We start from the raw sequence: 18,449 nt of genomic DNA on the forward strand, positions 1-18,449 counted from the left end.
GCAAACGCCATCTATATCATGGCAAAAACGAATCAGACAACCATGAAAATAAAGTCACACTTTATTCGTAGCTGCTCTTATTCAATGTTCCAAATCAAAAACATCAGAATCCAATTTGAATTGGACTTATTTTTCCAGTGATGCGCATAAGAAAAAGCGGGTGTCAGCAGCCTCTTCACTCCTCTTTCTACGGGAAGTTAAAAGTGACGTCAAACTCAGATTTTCCTTTTAAAATGTAATGCCGAAAAATTAACTTGCCTTGTCTTCTGCTTCTTTTGAACCTACAAAGGTAAAAAAAAGAAGAAGAAAATAGTACCGTAATCCCACTTTAGAGGGCATGAAATATCTGACATCATGTTCCCACCCGTCGGGATGAATGTCCACGAGACGAGCTTGAAGAGGCCGTAGAGCACCAAGGCCACGCCCACCATGGCCATGGAGTCCTCCACTGACGGCGAGCTGAAACCTGAAATGCCGAGAGTCCATTTTCCCGTCCCGGGTCGGGCACACGCTAACCCGAGGACTTCCCGTGCCCTAAAATCATTATGAGGGGAAAAACAAACCCTAATCTTACCAATGACTCGAAGGGGCACGCTGACGCGCCTCGTCCCCCCGAGGTGCTTGGCGACGCAGGTGAGCTGGCCCCCGCGCCCCAGCACCGGATCGGACGTGTCCAGCTCCAGCCGCGCGTCCTGACCGAAGGTGCCGTCCCGGGAGCGCCTGTGGCCGGAGAGGCGTCCGGGTCCCAGGGAGCGGCTCTCCCCGTCGAGGCCTTTCAACTCCCAGCTCAAGTCCAGGTTGTGAGGGGTGAAACCGGAGGCCAGGCACTGGACCGTCAAAGTCTGCCCGGGAGGAACCGTGGGAAGCGGGGACGGGTGGATGGACAGAGAAGGAGCTTCTGCTTGGAAAAGGGAAGAAGAAGAAAAAAAAACAAAGGCAATTTCTTCAGACGCAACTGTGCATACCGTTTGAGTGCCCCTCCAATGGCGACAGTATATTTGAAAGGACGGACCTACGATCTCCAGCTCCATGGTGATCTGAGTCAGAAGGTGCGGCAGGTACACCATGCAGATGTAAAGTCCGCCGTCTTCTACCTGTGCTTTCTGCAGCGTGAGCGAGGCGTCGCCATTCCGGTGCAAGCCCTCAAAGTCCAGGACGGCGGCGGCGGCGGCGGCGGCGGCACCCCCCGGCTCTTGGTACAGCCGGTCCTCCTTGCCGTCGTAGGCCAGGAGCAGTCGGCCGTCGCCACGGGACTGGTAGCGCCACTCCACGGCAAAGCCGGACTCGGACGCCGGGGAAGCGGCGTCGGCCCACATGTGGCAGTCCAGCGTCACCGGCTCCCCGAGCCGGGAACGCACCGCTCGCGTTTGGCTGGTCAGACTGAGGACCACTGAGCGGGGAAGGCAGAGTCACCAGTTCGATACCGAGCCCGGTCCAGCCCGGACGCCGCCGTTTTTACCGTCCAGCCGCTGGCTTCCGGTGGGCGCGCGCATGATGGCGGACGTGGCGCGCCGTCCGTCCGCTTCTTCCACGGTGGCGGAATACCAATCGGCTTGCAGGTGGGCAGGGCTGAAGTCCTCGGCCAGCGAGGCGGCCCATTGGACGTTGGACGGATGCGGCTGGAAAGGGCTGAGCTCGCAAAAGGCTTTGCGGACGGAGCCTCCGGGGGTACCGTGACACAGAGTGGCTGCCGGATCTGAACGGGGTGATGGAGAGCACAAGCGGCCATGTTAGCTAACCGCTTGGTGTCTTTGAATGACAAGGACTCCATAACTACAGCCTGCAGGTGAAGAAGCCTTTTGGATCAACAACTACTCATTTCAATTGAGTGAACAGACCAGCGACCGCGTAGACTCTCTGGATGCTGGGGTCGTCGGACCACTCTGGTGGCCCGGCGGCGGCTTCGGCTTCTGTCCAGATGTGGAGGAGGGACTTGTCCTGGCCGGGGGCTGACGTTAGACCTCCTTTAGCCGTCCGTTCCTTGATATACCAGCACTCCAGTGGCGGACATTTGTGGCCGATAGAGGCTGTGGGAAGGCACGGCGGCTTGAATTGATGGCGGAATGTTTCATGGTGTATAGCATATAGTAGTTTTAAATGGGTGAGTCGGTGGTTGGTAAATAATCCATGTAAATATATACATGCATTAAAAACATGTAAGATACGTTTACTCAAGTTTATTTGACCATTTGTTGTTGTTGCGAAGGAAATCTCAAAAGGAACAAAACTAAAGCAAAGTTCTTGTCGTTGTGAAGGCATTCATAAAAAGTAGTAACATTCGACATTTTTAATTGGGCAGAAATGGAATACGGGAAAGTACACAGGAGGCATATTTAAATGTACGTCGAATGTGGCTCATACCTTGGGAAAAGCAGCAAAACGTAACGAGGAGAAGGTTGCAAACAAACCGAATGTTCATCTTAGTTGCTCAAATCCTTTTTGTCCTATCTTTTCTCCATTTGAACGCGCAGCTAAGCTAAAGCAACGACGACATAATGCGCATTGCTTTCACTTTCGCTTTCTTGCCAGATGTAGCTTAAAGGAGAAACGCTACACGTTCATTTCGCTGCTCCAAACGACGACGACGACGACCACATTTTTCCACGACTATTCTCTTCCCTTTGCTATGTGGCTTACCGCTCCGATAAACTTGTGTTTAGGGTGTTTTATTACGCGCGCCACATCCAATATGGCGGCTTCATCGACGTAAATAGTCCCAGCAGTTGAAGTTGTTTTTTTACACTAATTAATACTTTTAACACTCGTTTTTTTTCAATTTAAATTTGATAACTAAACAAATGCTAAACAATGTAAATTACATTTTTTAAACAGAAAGAAAATCACGTGGTTTATTAGAAGTTGTTCCGTCAAAGTCCACTTGTTGAAGCTCCACTGCGCATGCCCACTGCCACCACGCCCCCCTCGCCACTTGTCATCGAGATGGATTTCTGCTCTCTAATTGAGTTCTACGTCCGTTTGAAGCGTGTGACATTGTTCTCGCGAAATGGCGAGAAAGACTTCAACCCCGCGCCTAATATTGTCCGTCTTTTTGGCTCTTGTCTTGGACGCGTACGCGGTTGACATCGCGACGGAGGCGCTAGATTCGTCCGTCTGGCTCTTGGCGTTCCTCCGCACTTGTTTGACGCTGCTCGCCGTCTACGCGATCAACCTCGGGGAGCTCCCCCCGGGGCCGGCTCGCTTCCTGGCCGTGCACACTACTCTCCCCGCCGTCCTGCAGAGCCTCGGGGCCGAGCACCTGTCCGGAATGGCCGTCGGGGGCGCCCGATTGTGGGCGACGAGCGCCACAGCCTCGCTGCTCGCCGCCTTGTTTTGGGAATTCGGTGTGCCGGGTTCGAACTCCCGTAAAGACGAACAAGAAAAGCGCCTAGTTTTGCTGGCGAGGGTGCTTCGGATGTACTGGCCGGACTGCTTTGTGCTGCTCGGGGGCTTTTTCTTTCTCACCCTGGCGGCCGTGTGTGAGTTCAGCCATGCAGGGGCGCACTGGCCCTGGCTGTTATTTGGGGCTGGGCGTTGTAATTCAATGACTTTAAGGTCTGAGGATTAGGAAATGTGTGTGTGTCAGGTCAGATCCAGATCCAGTTTTACACGGGCAAGGTGATTGACAACCTGCGTGACAATTACGTGCCAGCCGAATTCTCGTCGGCCCTGTTTTTTATGGCTTTGTTCTCAGCGGGGAGGTGAGTTGACGCAATCACATTCTCATCTGCCTATTACCTTACATTATATCATCATTGTGATATTTCCATTTCCGTCTCTCCTTTCTCCTTGTGGTGGTTGGCCAGCGCGGTGGGCACGGGAGGTCGAGGAGGTCTCCTCATGTGGGCCATCGGCTCCTTCCAGTGCCGAGTCAAGGGAGATCTTTTCCAAGCCCAGACACAACAGGAAATGGCATTTTTTGACACCAAAAATACAGGTCGGATAGGATAGTGTCTTTTCCAGGCAGTCCTATACCTCCTTCCTATTTGAATGCTTTGACAGTTTTTGTCCGGGCGTTCAGGTGAACTGACGTCCTCGCTGTCCAAAGACATTCCCCTGATGGCCCAAGCGGTGTGCCTGAACATCAACGTCCTGTTGCGGACCCTCATGGTCACGCTGTACACCGTGGCGCTGATGTCGGAGCTGTCGTGGACGCTGACATTTTTAGTGCTCCTGGAAGTCCCCGTGACGGCTCTCATCCAGACCTTCAACGACGAGCACCACCAGGTAAAAGCCGGCGACCCGCGTTCGGAACTGGCCACCGCCGCCATCGGTGATTTCCCCCCCCCCCCCCCCCCCGGGCTTTCCAGCGGCTGGCCACGGCAACCAACGACTCGGTGACGGCGTCCAACCGAGCGGCCGGCGAGGTCATCTTCGCCGTCCGGACGGCCAGGCGCTTCCACGCGGAGAAACTGGAAGTGGGCCGCTACGAGAAGTGCTTGCTGGAGACGCACCGGCTCAAGAAACGACAACGCCTGGTCTGGGTTGCGGCCCTTTTGGCGCGGAGGGTAAACCTTTTGGACACACTACTACTGCTCAACAAAAAGGAAAAAAAAGGATGGCAAAAACAATCACCTTTTTTTTTCCACATGCCCCGTGTAGACCAGACAATGTGATTTGTGTGTGTCTGTAGTTGACTGGTATGGTCGTGCGGGTGCTGATGTTGTGGTACGGACGTCATATCATCCACAAGGGCCAGATGAGCGTGGGCCAGCTGGTCTCCTTTATCCTCTACCAATCCCAAATGGGGCAAAACATCAGGGTACGCGCCGTGTGGCCGTGTGGCGTCTCCCCGAGGCGTATTCCCAGTGTGTGGGATCCCGATGAGAGAGAGCTTCTGATGCTCCCAGATGCTGATTACCATCAGCGGCAACATGTTGACGTCGGTGGGAGCCGCCGCTAAAGTTCTGGAAGTTCTGGATGGCCGAGCTCAGATGGGGGCCGGCGGGGAGGCGGCCCCCGAGCCACTGGCCGGGCACGTTCTCTTCCGGGATCTGGACTTTGCCTACCCCACGCGCCCCGATGCGGCCGTACTGCGGGTGGGTGCTGCTTCATAATGTCATTTCAAGGTTTTGCTTTTTTCTTTTCCAATCCTCCACAATCTTACACTTAGACAAGTTCTACCCCAAAGCTAAATCTCCCATACGTCTTTCTGAGCAGAAGTTCTCTTTGGAGCTCCCCGCGGGTCAGTTGACGGCATTGATCGGCGTGTCCGGAGAGGGAAAAAGCACCTGCGCCAGCCTTCTCAAGGGCTTGTATCGAGCCCAAGGTGGACAAATCCTGTTAGACCACGTCCCACTGGAATGGTACGACCGCCGCTATCTAAGCGACAAGGTGAGAGAGACCCCCCCCCCCCTGCAAACCTGGATTTTGACATTACGTTCCAGTCTCTCCTCAGTGGACTCAGCAATCCACTGACTTTAGCGTTAGCATCGTGTTGATGGCTTTATTGTTGTACAAGGGAACAGTTAGCTAAAATGCCACTAACGCTGCTCCTTTGCCATTGGACAGATCGCCGTGGTCAGCCAAGAGCCGGTGCTTTTCTCCGGCTCCCTCAGGTACAACATCGCCTACGGGATGAAGGACTGCACTCCGGAGGCCGTGGAGGAAGCGGCGCGCCGGGCCGACGCCGGCGACTTCATCGCTCGCTTGGAGAACGGCTACGACACCGGTGAGCCCAGACGCCGCCACGCCGCCACGCCTTTGACGTGGGGCTCACCCCGTCGTTGCCGCTCCGTCAGAGGTCGGCGAGGGAGGGGCCGCGCTGTCCAAGAGCGAGCGTCAACGCGTGGCCCTGGCTCGGGCGCTGGTCCGAAAGCCGCGGGTTCTGGTCCTGGACGAAGTCACCAGCTCCCTGGACCGCCACTCGGAGACCGAGGTAGAGCCCTTGGACGGCGGGTGGAGGGTGCCTGGCTCGCGGTGGCCCACTCAGGAGGGGGGGGGGTTCTCTGCCTTTTGTGCGCCGCAGGTCCTGCGGAATCTGTCGGCGGGTGGCGACCGCACCGTGTTGCTGATCACTCACAAGCTGGAGTTGGTGGAGAAGGCCCAGCAGATTGCGCTGATGGCCGGCGGCGCCGTCGGGGAGAAAGGGAGCCACCGCCAGCTGCTGGAGAAGAACGCTCTTTACTGTGACATGAGAAAGAGATTTGCCACCACCGGAAGCTAACGTCCACTCTGGCCTAGAATGAGGCTAGCTTGATATTTTTCTAACGATCTTCTCTGACGTCTTTGATTTTCTCACCGCTAGCCCCCAAAAAGAGCCATTGAAACACATGAATACCTTCAAAAAAGATGTGCACTATATTTTTATAATTGTATCTGTCTGGTTTGTAATGTTGCTGTTTTCAGTTTTTTACAGGTGTATCTAATGTATAAATGAAATATAAATATACAGTATTTGACTATTTTCAATAATAAAGCATTATTTAATGATTCATTTAACTATAGATTGTGAACATTTTCTACACCAAAGAAAATAATTCGAACATTTACTTTTTTAAACCAATTTTGCCATTAAACGCTTGATTTGCATTGAACGCTCGTTTATAGTGCCACCTAGTGTTAGATAGATGTTGCGTTTAAAAACAGCCGCGTCATTCGTGCATTACAAAAGAGGAAAAAGGAAAAAAGGTGCACTCTTGGGAACAAAATATCATGGATTCTCATTTGCTATTCTGCTGTCCCCAAGTTATTACCAAGATATACAAATATGTCCGCATTAAAGCCTTTTAATTCATCGGTCCTTTGAAAAAAAGCTATACGACTCCCAATCGTCCATTTTGCTTGAGCCATTCGTTATAGTGAATATATTATAATCCTGGCAGAAGGACGACTACCTAACGCGTCCGCCAGAGGGCGACATATGCCCCCCACATACTACGTGGGGAAGGTCGTGACCTAGTGAGCATGACAAAGACATTTGAAGGCAACGTTTCACATTCAGAACAGCTTTATTTGAATGATCTATTGACAAGAGTGCATTGAAATAACTTGTTTGAGAGCAGGGAAACTAGATTATAAGGACATGTATGTTTAAATATTCAATTCACTTAAAGTTAGATGTATATAAACAGACATTTTATAAATATGATGTGAAAATAATTGAAATTAGCTCACTGTTAATCAATTATATAGTCCACCAATATCATTATAATACATTACGGAAGATGTATCCTTTAAGAAAATAGCATTTTATGAATTTTGTGACAAGTGGAATTTATTCCTCGGACAAGGTTAGAACTCAATTTACAGTATAATACGTTATTGTAACATTTGAAGTCCACAAAGTTGACATTGTTCATGAAGAGTGAAATACAACTGAACTGTACTTTGTAACGATTCATCCACGTACCACTAGCATTCCACATTTGCCAAAGATAAGCAAAGAAATGCGCATCTTGAATTGAATGTGTAACTTCTTTTCCCCACTTGGCTTCATTTTTGGTGCGTACATTTGAAATGATGCAACTTTTCAACACACAAGCTTCCCAAGAGAGCCACTACAAAAGCGATTAGTGGATGGATTAGAAAGCATGTTAATCTGACGTAATCTCATTTCATCTCCGTGATCTGCTCGGCCCGCCTCCAGTTTCCGGCCCCACGGAAAAAGGACGCCGGCCATGCTGCCATTGGCGTGGAAACGCTCTCTGGGTGAGTGGACGGACGGCTGCTCTCGGCTTGCTGGGCCAGCTGACGCCTTTTCTTTTTGCTTTTTTGGGAGCGACTGCATCATCGGGGGTTGTGGGCCCGCCCGCCCGCCGGCCCGCCCGCTCGTCTACCTCACATCTCAACTGGCCATTACAAATACAAAGGCCACTAATCCATGACTGTCTTCCATTTCCTGGCCAAAGCTGAAAAGCTTTTTTGACCTAAAACGCGGCCTGCTTGTGTTGTGTGCTTGTTTGTTTACCAAGATAAAAAAGACTGGTGATGACTCACAGGCGGCTGATTGTACTGATGTACTAATCCCTTCTGACCACGCCCCCCAGACCAGTTCCACCTCTCTCGAATCATGCAAAATGACCGATACATACTGGACCTGCTATACCTGATGTTAAGCAAATTAAATGCACGTCAGAGAAGTGGCACAAGAAAGAAATCAACATCTTTATCTCAAGAAGTACTACCTTAAAAAGTACTTGACCATCATGATACTATGCTCACATGACCCATTTATATCATAAATTCTGGGCAAGGTATGTAATCCAACTATCTCATTAATAAATTGGTTAGTCGAATGTTGGTCAATACTAAAATGACTAAACTGATCCTACATTTGCCTACAATTAAATAATTTGGTTTATTATTTAATGCCTGAGGGAAAAGTCATGCTGAGTTTTGTTTGTTTATTCACTCAATTGGTTCCACGATGATGAATACTGACCCCAGAAAAATCAAAACAAAAAAGAAGGTGGGGCACTGCTGCCCCTCTCTGGGCTCAGTTTCGGTTACGCATGCGCACTGGTTTGTCTTGACGCAGCACTATCGAGCTTGTGGCAGATCGTCTTTTTGGATAAATTGGACGCTTCCAACATTTTCTACACTAAAGAGTCATCTTAGAAACGTTTATTTAGAAGGCGAATTTGAAGAAATAACAGCCGGATAAGCAAGAATTATTAAAATAACCCCAAAAAAGGAATCGTCTTGTCACATGATCAACGCTGGCCAATCACCGAAAAGGGTAGCTCGATGAAACTCTTGCCTTTTCTAAGGATTATTTCGTCGTTTCGTACCAAATGGTTGGAATTACTTGGTGAATTCACACGGGTGTGTGTGGGGGGGGAAAGACGTTTTATTTCCACTACTATTGAAACGGGCGTACCCTGGATACATATTTGATATGTTACGTTCAAGTGAATGGGATCTGTTTTCAAGTTTCGCTCTGCATTGGGATTCGGGATGGAGCTGGTCACGTGATTCCCCTCCCCCACCCTGCCCTGAAGAATGGAGAAGGGCGGACATGTTGGAGATAATGTGTAGCCTAAAAAAAAGAATCGCTTTGGAAGACCTGAAGATTTTTTTCAAGACAAGTTTCGCTCCATCTTTTGGATTTACTTTTCTACAATTATCTTTATTTTACTCTTTGTGATTTTAGGGGGTATAGTTTTTTTTATCCCTAAAAATAATCCTATTTATTACACAAACTTCACTTTTGTTAACCAAATGCTCTCTGCCTTTACATTTCCTTTTTATTGAGTAGTTTTATTTGCATGTTTGGGTGACATGGTTGGTCGTCTGTAACCTTGGCGAGTGGGGGATGGGCGCATGTGGTTGGGTAACCATTGACACGTTCGACTAGTTTGTTTTTGCTTCGAGTTGGTTATGCCTAGTTAGCAGTTTTTGCCTGTTGTTACTGGTGTTTTTCCTTTAACTCCGCTTTTTAAAGTATAGGTATTGCTAAATGGAATATTGTAATATCGGACTTTAGATTAACAGCTCTTTGCAACAGTGGTTTTTGAAGGCGGTGATAAAACTGCTGCGTCATTCTGTTGTTCGGTGCAACCGTGGATATTGCGGACGCTCCATTTATTTATTTAACAAATCGACAGTTGTTTTTAATGACTGCGCTATACCTTTAAGCCGTTTTGTCTATGCATTCTTTGTTCACCACGCGGGTCATGGTTCAATCGACGTTTTGTCCCCTTTTGTGTCCTTTAACTTGTGTCAAACACGACTTGTGTTGGCATTTCTGTTTCCTAGTAACACACAACGTGTGTGGAGGGGGCATTTATTCGGTTTGTAGATGTAATTGTAACGTTGTACTGCTATTTGACTCGAAGCCGTCGTGCTTAAAGATGGCGACCGGCGCCCTTCTGCGCCTGATCTCCTGGTAAGTGGGGAGAGGTCCGAAGATCTCCGACGTCACGTCATCGTGGCGCTCGCCCAATGGGCTTGGAGATGTTTGTTCTGAAAGCCCGCGCTACTTTCATATCGGCCAATGACTGGGCGCCTTTCTGCATAGTTCTCCCGTTTTCAGACCTTCGTGTTTAGAAGCGCCCCCGCCGTTTTAACAAAATGTCCGTTGGCGCTCATTCACGTAAAATGGACGTGCAAAGAGGGTTGGGAAAAACCAAAGGGGACAGTTTCGTAAGACTCGCTTTACCGTCGGAGTGTGCTTTGAATGCTTTCGTCTTTAAAGAGCAGACAAGCCGTTTCAGGGTGCGGTGACGTTGACTGGCAATGCAAAGAGCGAATCACCACTCGAAGGGCGGGGACGTTTTCGCCACGCGTATCCAATAGGGTGCGTTATGGGTCTATATAGCAGCTGGCGTAACCGGGTAAGCGCCATTTCCACCAAGCAGGAGGAGAGCTGCATAGTCACCCAAGTGAACGGATAGAAGGGGGAAAAAGAAAAGAAAAGACGGGAAGCAGAACGGAACCGGATACTGGCTGGGCTTTAGCAAAACAATCCGGATCCATCCCAATGGATATGGCCGTTAACCCGCTGATTGACAGGTATCTTTTGGTAAACTTGACTAAGCTTTCAGTGCGGGGCAATATGAAACCCGTCGTCACGAATGGCTGTTTGTATTTGGACTAAAAGTCGATTTTTCCCACAAGAAATTGACTAGCGCGGTTGACAGCATTTTTATGAGGAATAGTGCGGGACTGAAATGTGTGGAAAATGACGCTCGCTCGGTGTTAAGCATGACGCCGGCGCCGTGTTAGGAACCGCCGCTGTTAGCTTCGTTACTTAGCATTAGCTTCCCGTAATCTTTAGTGTAGCTATACGGCTAACTGGCGTGCGCCATTTGGCCCCTCTTCGATGTATTAATACGCTTTAGAACGAACGACGTTTTTGTGTGGACCAAAGGACCTATACTTGTGCCTTTCGGGTGCTTTGTTGTGATGGTAGAAGCCGGTGGGTGTTCCGCTGAAACCGGTAAACGTTCCGACGTATGACGCCAGTAAAGCGCCAATCACCTGGTTTGTGTGGTGTGTTGCCCCGGTAACAGTCCCCAATGTCACTCGGACAACATTTTAAATGTTCTTTTTACTAGCCGTCTAAGCTAGGTTTGTATGTTTTCAGACAAATAAATTGAACAAACAGTCCATTTGGTTCGAATTTACAGATGATCTTGACCTGGAACTGGGAACCTTCAGAGACGTAATGACAAATAGAATTCCTCCACTAAACTTGTATTTTAATAATATTGACATTGTGATAACCACTGGTGCTATTTCGCTACCTATGTTTACCCCCACTTTTGTTTTCTCATGTTGTATCTTAAAAAAATAAAATAAATCTCTCCTCAATGACAAATGTTTCCAAAGGCTCTATCATTCAAAAATATACACTAAATTGTACCTTTTGGTTATTTAAAGATTATTTATTTTTTCAACAAAAAATAAGTAGCAGTGCAGCAGAACGTTGCTGTGTAAACTAGTAACCGACTGCTAAATGTGAGTTTATACACAAAGCGGTCACTAGGGGCGCTAGTGAGTCAAGTGAAGCCACGTTGCAGGTCAAAGCAGCACTTCCTGCTGAGTATAAAAAAAACAAGAAATATTTGCTAGAGGAAACTTTCACGTTATCTCGGGGCTTTTTGATCACGTGACTGATGATGCAATTAAAAGTTGACCTAGTCCCCCCTCGGCGAATCAAAGTAGCCCAAAGTGAGGCGTTAAATCTTGCCTTGCCTCACAGCCCCCGCTAAGATGCCCCACTGTGCTCTCCGCAGCTCACAAGGTGGGTTGGACGGTGGCCTAATGGGGCTGACTGCACTGGATCAGAGCTCGGGTACGGCGGGGAAACGGATCCGGAAGCCGTCCCTCCTCTACGAGGGCTTTGAGAGCCCCGGGATGCCCCCCCACTGCCAGAGCGCCGCCGCCGCCCCCGGCCTTCAGCTGCCGCCGATGAAAGACGCCGGGCGACAGGGCAAGATGACCAACCAGTTGCAGTTCTTGCAGAAGGTCCTGCTCAAATCGCTGTGGCGACACCACTTTGCCTGGCCCTTCCATCAGCCCGTGGATGCCGTCAAGCTCAACCTGCCCGTGAGTATGCCTCCTATTAAAAAAATGCTTAAGGTTATCGCCATTTGACCGGGAAAGGGAGCTCGCGTGTCCAAAAATGACTGGTTTGTTCATGCACCTGCATTTGTCTGTCTGTCAGGACTATCACAAGATCATCAAGATCCCCATGGACTTGGGCAGCATCAAGAAGAGGCTGGAGACCAACTACTACTACAGTGCCAGTGAATGCATACAAGACTTTAACACCATGTTTACCAACTGTTACATTTACAACAAGGTACGGAGGGCGGGTCGGTCGGTTGGCACACGCGCGCCGTCGCCGCCGTGTCTCAACGGTGTCTCTTGCAGCCCTCGGACGACATCGTCTTGATGGCCCAGTCGCTGGAGAAAGCTTTTCTGCAGAAAGTGGCCCAGATGCCTCCCGACGAGGTGGACCTGAGCCCGCCCCCTCCGCGGAGCAGACCCGTCAAAGTGGGCAAGCGGGGTCGAGCCAGTGAGTAGCGGCCGCCAAAGGGCCTTTTAAAGGGCCAGGACCGTGGCACTTAATGGAACGCCGCCATCTCGTCTCCAGTCTCCGGAGGAATCACCACGGCTCACCAGGTGCCCGCCGTGTCCCAATCGGTGTACTCTCCGCCCACCCCGGAGACTCCCGAAAGCATCCTGTCGGTGGCGCCGCAGACCGTGGTGTCCAAGAATGTCGGGCTGGCCCTGCACGGCGAGCACGGCATCCCCGCCGTGGCGGGCCTGCCGCCCACCATGCCCACCACCAAGGTGAGCGTCCATTTGCCTTGAAAGATGAAAGGTGGAAGGAAGGGGTTAACCCAAATGTACCCGCCTGGGTCGACAGAAAAAGGGCGTGAAGAGGAAAGCGGACACCACCACTCCGACCACGGTGGCCATGCCCCTCGTGAACTCCATGAACGTGGGCGGCATGAACCTGAGCATGGGGCACGACTCCCCGCTGACCCTGGCCGCGCTCGGAGTGGACCGTCACCACCACCACCAACACCACCATCACGACGGCGGCGGCGCCGGCCTCGGCTTGGGCCAAAGTTTAGGCCTGAACCTGGGGCAGGGTCTGGCCCTCAACCAGGGCCTGGCGGTCAACGCCGACCACGGGCCGGTCATGCTGGGGGGCGCCAAGGCCCCCGGCGGCTGCAGGAGAGGCGTGAGCGGGCGGCCCATCAAGCCCCCCAAGAAGGACCTGCCCGACTCCATCTTGCCCACGCCGGTGCGCCGCAGCAAGCTGTCGCCGCAGCTGCGCTACTGCAGCGGCGTCCTGAAGGAGCTCCTCTCCAAGAAGCACGCCGCCTACGCCTGGCCCTTTTACAAGCCGGTGGACGCCTCCTCGCTGGGTCTGCACGACTACCACGACATCATCAAGCAGCCCATGGACCTCAGCACCATCAAGGTAGGCCGGGGCTCCTCCGTGGAGGGACTAAAGTCAACAACAACGAGAAAAAATGTGCTAACTTGGCCCACAGAGGAAAATGGACAGCAGAGAGTACGCCGAGGCGCAGCAGTTTTCCGCCGACGTCAGGCTGATGTTCTCCAACTGCTACAAGTACAACCCGCCGGACCACGACGTGGTGGCCATGGCTCGAAAGCTGCAGGTGAGTCGCCAAGCCGGCCGCCGCCGCCACCGCCGTCGTCCGAGAGCTGACCCTTGGATGCCCGCAGGACGTCTTTGAGTTCCTCTTTGCCAAAATGCCCGACGAGCAGCCGGCGGCGCCGCAGAGCTCCTCGTCCTCTTCGTCCTCGTCGTCTTCGTCCTCCTCGGAGAGCGAGCTGAGCAGCGAGGAGAGCGAGAGCGAGAGCAGCCCCAGCTCGGATTCCGAGGAGGAGCGAGCCAACCGCCTGGCCGAGCTTCAGGAGCAGGTAGGGTGCCGGGGCGGGACGGGCAAGGCCCAAAACCACGGAACCCTTTTGTGACTTTGCCTCGTCTCTTTCCCAGCTGAAAGCCGTCCACGAGCAGCTGACGGCGCTTTCCCAGGGACCCATCGTCAAGCCCAAGAAGAAGAAAGAGAAGAAGGGCAAGAAGAAGAGGAGGAAGAGCGAGAAGCATCCCAAGCCAGAAGAAGAGCTGGTCCCCATCAGGCCGCCCAAGACCCCCAAAGTCAGCAAAAATGTCAAAAAGAGCAATAAGACCGTGGGAGGAGGAGGAGGAGGAGGAGTTCCTCTCATCCCCATCAAAAAGTCCCAGAGCAAGAAAAACAACAAGAGCAAGTAAGTGTCCCGGCGCCCCCTGCTGGACAAGTAGGGACGTGACAACCTACCAGTGCTCTTGACTTTTTCTGTCACTTTCTCTCTCTGTGGTCAGGTCCAAAAAGGGAGGCGTGATGTTCAGCGTGCCGCCGGCCGTCGCCGAGCCCCCCGTCCCCCACTTTGACTCCGACGAGGAGGAGGAGACGGCGCCCATGTCGTACGACGAGAAGCGCCAGCTCAGCCTGGACATCAACAAGCTCCCCGGCGAGAAGCTGGGCCGCGCCGTCTACATCATCCAATCGCGCGAGCCGTCCCTCCGAGACACCAACCCCGAGGAGATCGAGATCGACTTTGAGCTGCTCAAGCCGTCCACGCTACGGGAGCTGGAGCGCTACGTCATGACGTGCCTGAGGAAGAAGCCGCGCAAGCCTTACGGTGAGACCTTTGTCGCTTTGCCCTTTTTCCATTTATGCCCACGCTCATCCTTTTTTTTTTTTTTTTTTTGCCTTTCAAAAGCCATCAAGAATAGTGCGGGAAAGTCACGTGAGGAGCTGGCTCTGGAGAAACAACTGGAGCTGGAGAGGAGGCTGATGGATGTCAGCGGCCAGCTCAACTCTGGCAAGAAGCCCACCAAAGCCAAACGTGAGTCACATCCACGCCAAAAGTCCCACTAACCAAATAATGCACCAAAACAACAGCCATTTTTGGGAGTACACGGGTTAAAATCATGGCTTTTCAGAGAATGGCAGCCCCAAAAAAGGACTGATTTTTCAATGCAACGTTCCCCAGTCAAACCTTTTGGAACTGGCGATTTTTCCCAGTGGCGCATCATCCATAAGCACTTGTTTTCTTCTCCCCCTAGTGGAGAAACCATCCGCCGAGTCGAGCACTCAGCCGTCGCGCCTCAGCGCCAGCAGCTCCTCCTCGGACTCTTCCTCATCTTCCTCCTCCTCGTCCTCTTCCGACACCAGCGAGTCCGACTCTGGTTGAGAGACAAAAGACTTTTCCTTTTTCTTTCGTCCCCTCCCCCTCCCCAGTTTACTTTTTGAACGGGGGTTTGGCCCAAGGGACCCGCCGGACCGACCGGGACGGCCGCTTCCGGCCCGGGGGAGACGGCGCCGGACGGAGGCCGAGCGAGGACGGGCGTCCCGTCGTGGAATCGGGGCGGGCGGGGGGGTTGGGGGGTGTGGTGTTGCTGGCGTTGCTGCATGCGTCGGGGTGCCGGAGCCAGAGTCCTTATCGTGGGGTGATTTCCCTTCTTACCGTGCTCGCTGTCTTGGCGGTGTGTGTAGGTGTTCTGTACAGCTATAGAACTGTTTTTCTTTTATAAAGAAGCATTTTTATCTCCCTCTTTGGGAAGCGAGTGTGTGCAAGTAGGCTCTTGAAAAGCGCTGGAGAAAAAGACGTGTGCGCCAGTGCGAGGCCTGCTCAACTTCTCCATAGTTTTGACGCAGGCGTTGAAAAAAAAAAACGGGCCGTGTACCTTTCCACCACGTGGCACTCCACCTGTGCGATGTGACGTTATCATTTAGTTGACAATTTTGTTTTTTTTTTTCCCCTCCCCAGTCTTTCTCTCTACTTGTTTGCTCCCGTGACCAATTTACTAATAAAAAGCAAAAGCTGCGAAGACAAAGATTTTTTTTTTTGGTCTTTACCTCGTGTACAAATTGCAAATAAAAAGATGAGGAAAAAAACCAAAGGCATTTGTGTACTGAAGAGTGTTGCATGGAAAGTGTTAAATGAGCTCAAATGTTTTATTAAAATGAAGAAATTCTCACAACGTTCTTCCTCGTTTCGCATGATAGCGCCTCCGGTGCCACCTAGTGGCCAACTGCAGTATTGCCTAAACACAAAAGGGAATATGGCGGCCGGGCGACTCGTGTCAAGGTTGGCACTGGTGACTGGTAAGTCAAAATGCAACTAATTGCATTCAAAATACACACCGTAATGCTCATAAAGTCATTTGTTAAGATGCGGAATAAGTTGGGAGTCCCGTCTCGGCCGTTTTTCGTCCTGTTGTTTGCACGTCAAAACAAATGTGAGAATCCCAAAGCAAAGTTTGCTTTGGGATTCTCAAACAGGTGCACCCAATCAGACCCGGCGTTAAATGATTCCTACTTTTTTGCCCGGATTTTACGCTGTAAATAACGTGTATGTGAGATATCAACGAAAACAAGTGGAAGAACAATGATTTCAGATGTGTGTTTTAGTCAACTATACTCTCCGTTTTTCCCCTCTCTAACACACCCGGCAGGATCATTAAATCCCGGTCGGAGGAGGGAGACGTATAAAGTCTATAGATAGCATATTAGAATCTGTTATCCATTATATACAGTAAATCATAATATGTCAGAGGATGTAATAATGCTAGGCAGTGAATGTAAAAGTCATACGGACCAATCCGTCTCACCCAGGCGGCGGCAGCGGGATTGGTCGCGCCGTTTGTCGTCGGCTGGCCTCCGAGGGCGCCTCGGTGGTGGTCGCCGACGTGGACGAGGCCTCGGCCCGCCGGACTCTTCAAAGTCTGCCGTCTGACCTCCGAGGTCAAGCCCACATGGCGGCGGCGGCGATGGACGTGGCGTCAAAAGACAGCGTCAACAACCTGCTCACCGCCATCCAGGTTTGTCATTTGTCCCTTGGAATAGTTTGTCAGCGTGGTCACCGTGGCCTCGCCCCCACGTAGGTCCGCTACTTCCAGCCGCCGTCAGTGTGCGTGAACGCGGCGGGCATCACGGCGGACCACTTCCTCCTGGACATGGAAGAGGAGCAATTTGACAGGGTGATCCGGGTCAACCTAAAGGTGAGGAGATGGGCTTCCCGTTGGGGTGGTGTCTCGCTTTTTCCCGACTGCGTCTGATCTGGCCAAGTGCCCCCCCCCCTCTCTCTCTCTCTCTCTCTCTCTCCAGGGCTCCTTTTTGCTGATTCAGGCGGTGGCGGGGGCCCTGGTGGCGTGTGGAGCCACCAAAGGATCCATTATTACCGTGGGCAGCATTGTGGGCAAAGTAAGTGTTAGTTAAAAGGCCACCCCCAAACTGTTTTGGTCACACCTCCTGGAGTTCGTTGACCTCAACGGACATTTTTCCCAGGTAGGAAACATGGGACAGGCCAATTACGCCGCCTCCAAAGCAGGAGTGGAGGCTTTAACCAGGACGGCCGCCAAGGAGCTCGCCAGGTGAGTCCTGGAATGGGGGACGGACGGCGTGGTCCCACGTGGTCTAACCTTTGTTCCGCTGGCTCCAGGTTTGGGATTCGCTGCAACTGTGTGTTGCCGGGATTTATATCCACTCCCATGACGGACAAAGTGCCCGAGAAGGTCATCGTCAAGGTAGGACATGCCGTGCTTACTTTGAAGGAATAGCACTACAGCTGAGGTTATTTCAAAGCCACTTTGTGCTTGACTAGATTTTCTATGAGCAAGTCAATAGCATTTGAGGTCAAAGTTCAAACTCAGCAATTGAAAATCAAGTCAGTGGTGTGCGAAAAGAAGCCTTTAAGACCCAAAAATGAATCTGCTTTCGTCCAAAATCAATCGCATTGTCATCTTCGATCAATTGTAAATACTACATGCGAGAATTAGAAAAGCATTTGTGTTCTGCTCCATACTGCCACGCAGTGGCTCTTCCATAGAATGCTCTTTTATGGTACATGGTTTCAAAAGCATGTCGTGCATAGTCCTCATTCATACATGATCTATTGAAATGACACATGAGTCTGACACAGATTTGTGAATGCCAAATTGAACTTAGCGGTGGCCTCTTTTTGTTTTTCTTTGTATCAGATGAAGTCTCTGGTACCTCTGGGCAGGATGGGCGAGGCAGCAGGTCACTTTCCCTTTTTACCAATTTTCTCCCTAATTTTGCACCATACGGCACTGGCTTGACTTTGCCGGTGTCCTTATTTGGGCCGCCAAAGTCATGTTAGCGCCGTACGGTAGCCAAAGCCAGCGTTTGCACTTTGCCGCCCCGTAGAAGTGGCCGACGTGTGCGCCTTCCTGGCCTCGGACGACGCCCGTTACGTCACGGGGGCCAGCCTGGAAGTGACTGGTACGAGAGCAAGCCGGCGCCACTTTTGCGCTCTTTCAAACGGTGAACAAATGTAGCATTTGTTTCTCCCGCAGGTGGCCTTTTCATGGGTTAAACCAGAACGCCTGAGCCAGAGTTTGCATGGTGTCGCTGCCCCATATTTTAGTTTGCGGGCCGTGCCAATAAATCGGGTGACAGAATGATTTCACAAATCTGTGTCAGTCTCCTTTGCTTACTTTCTATCTTTGCGAC

At 51.3% G+C, this 18,449-nt stretch overlaps 4 protein-coding genes across 12 annotated transcripts in view; 3 read left to right on the plus strand and 1 right to left on the minus strand.

Annotated features, from left to right (window-relative positions):
• Positions 1 to 43: 43 nt before the first annotated feature.
• Positions 44 to 2,465, minus strand: tapbp.1 (TAP binding protein (tapasin), tandem duplicate 1). Its single transcript, XM_077743142.1, has 8 exons — positions 2,362 to 2,465; positions 1,839 to 2,027; positions 1,460 to 1,696; positions 1,013 to 1,390; positions 575 to 898; positions 365 to 466; positions 259 to 281; positions 44 to 187 (listed from the first exon to the last, which is right to left on the minus strand). Exons 1-8 carry the CDS (start codon positions 2,417 to 2,419, stop codon positions 176 to 178), a joined length of 1,323 nt encoding a protein of 440 aa, XP_077599268.1. The 5' UTR covers positions 2,420 to 2,465; the 3' UTR covers positions 44 to 175.
• A 379-nt stretch (positions 2,466 to 2,844) lies between these two features.
• Positions 2,845 to 6,433, plus strand: tap2a (transporter associated with antigen processing, subunit type a). 2 transcript variants are annotated; one of them, XM_077743136.1, is made up of 11 exons: positions 2,854 to 3,476; positions 3,584 to 3,698; positions 3,804 to 3,934; positions 4,019 to 4,224; positions 4,308 to 4,505; positions 4,631 to 4,759; positions 4,848 to 5,036; positions 5,158 to 5,331; positions 5,509 to 5,668; positions 5,739 to 5,875; positions 5,966 to 6,433. In XM_077743136.1, exons 1-11 carry the CDS (start codon positions 3,005 to 3,007, stop codon positions 6,161 to 6,163), a joined length of 2,109 nt encoding a protein of 702 aa, XP_077599262.1. In that variant the 5' UTR covers positions 2,854 to 3,004; the 3' UTR covers positions 6,164 to 6,433. The 2 variants fall into 2 exon arrangements, with proteins under 2 accessions (XP_077599261.1, XP_077599262.1); XM_077743135.1 differs by having other exon boundaries at positions 2,845 to 3,476; positions 5,739 to 6,433.
• Positions 6,434 to 8,444: 2,011 nt separating this feature from the next.
• brd2a (bromodomain containing 2a) lies at positions 8,445 to 15,874 on the plus strand. The gene is made up of 12 exons (XM_077743134.1): positions 8,445 to 10,452; positions 11,679 to 11,991; positions 12,110 to 12,247; positions 12,319 to 12,463; positions 12,542 to 12,741; positions 12,818 to 13,381; positions 13,455 to 13,583; positions 13,651 to 13,848; positions 13,925 to 14,196; positions 14,291 to 14,610; positions 14,692 to 14,817; positions 15,038 to 15,874. The coding sequence occupies exons 1-12, from the start codon at positions 10,421 to 10,423 to the stop codon at positions 15,163 to 15,165; spliced, it is 2,565 nt and encodes an 854-aa protein (XP_077599260.1). The 5' UTR covers positions 8,445 to 10,420; the 3' UTR covers positions 15,166 to 15,874.
• A 79-nt stretch (positions 15,875 to 15,953) lies between these two features.
• hsd17b8 (hydroxysteroid (17-beta) dehydrogenase 8) overlaps positions 15,954 to 18,449 on the plus strand; it is a 28,225-nt gene continuing 25,729 nt past the window's right edge. For 7 of the 8 annotated variants that reach the window (XR_013330254.1, XR_013330255.1, XR_013330256.1 and 4 more), the window contains exons 1-6: positions 15,954 to 16,079; positions 16,590 to 16,795; positions 16,859 to 16,975; positions 17,082 to 17,177; positions 17,262 to 17,347; positions 17,416 to 17,500. Coding sequence is in view for 4 of the 8 variants with exons in the window: in XM_077743143.1 (XP_077599269.1) it covers positions 15,974 to 16,079; positions 16,590 to 16,795; positions 16,859 to 16,975; positions 17,082 to 17,177; positions 17,262 to 17,347; positions 17,416 to 17,500 (696 nt within the window). In the remaining 4 variants the exon portion in view is untranslated. Of the gene's footprint in view, positions 16,080 to 16,589; positions 16,796 to 16,858; positions 16,976 to 17,081; positions 17,178 to 17,261; positions 17,348 to 17,415; positions 17,501 to 17,953; positions 17,997 to 18,143; positions 18,219 to 18,292; positions 18,414 to 18,449 lie in introns of those variants that run through there. The other variant, XM_077743144.1, reaches the window with a different exon arrangement.

The sequence above is a fragment of the Stigmatopora nigra genome, chromosome 21 (assembly GCF_051989575.1).
Source record: "Stigmatopora nigra isolate UIUO_SnigA chromosome 21, RoL_Snig_1.1, whole genome shotgun sequence".
Classification (NCBI taxonomy): domain Eukaryota; kingdom Metazoa; phylum Chordata; class Actinopteri; order Syngnathiformes; family Syngnathidae; genus Stigmatopora; species Stigmatopora nigra.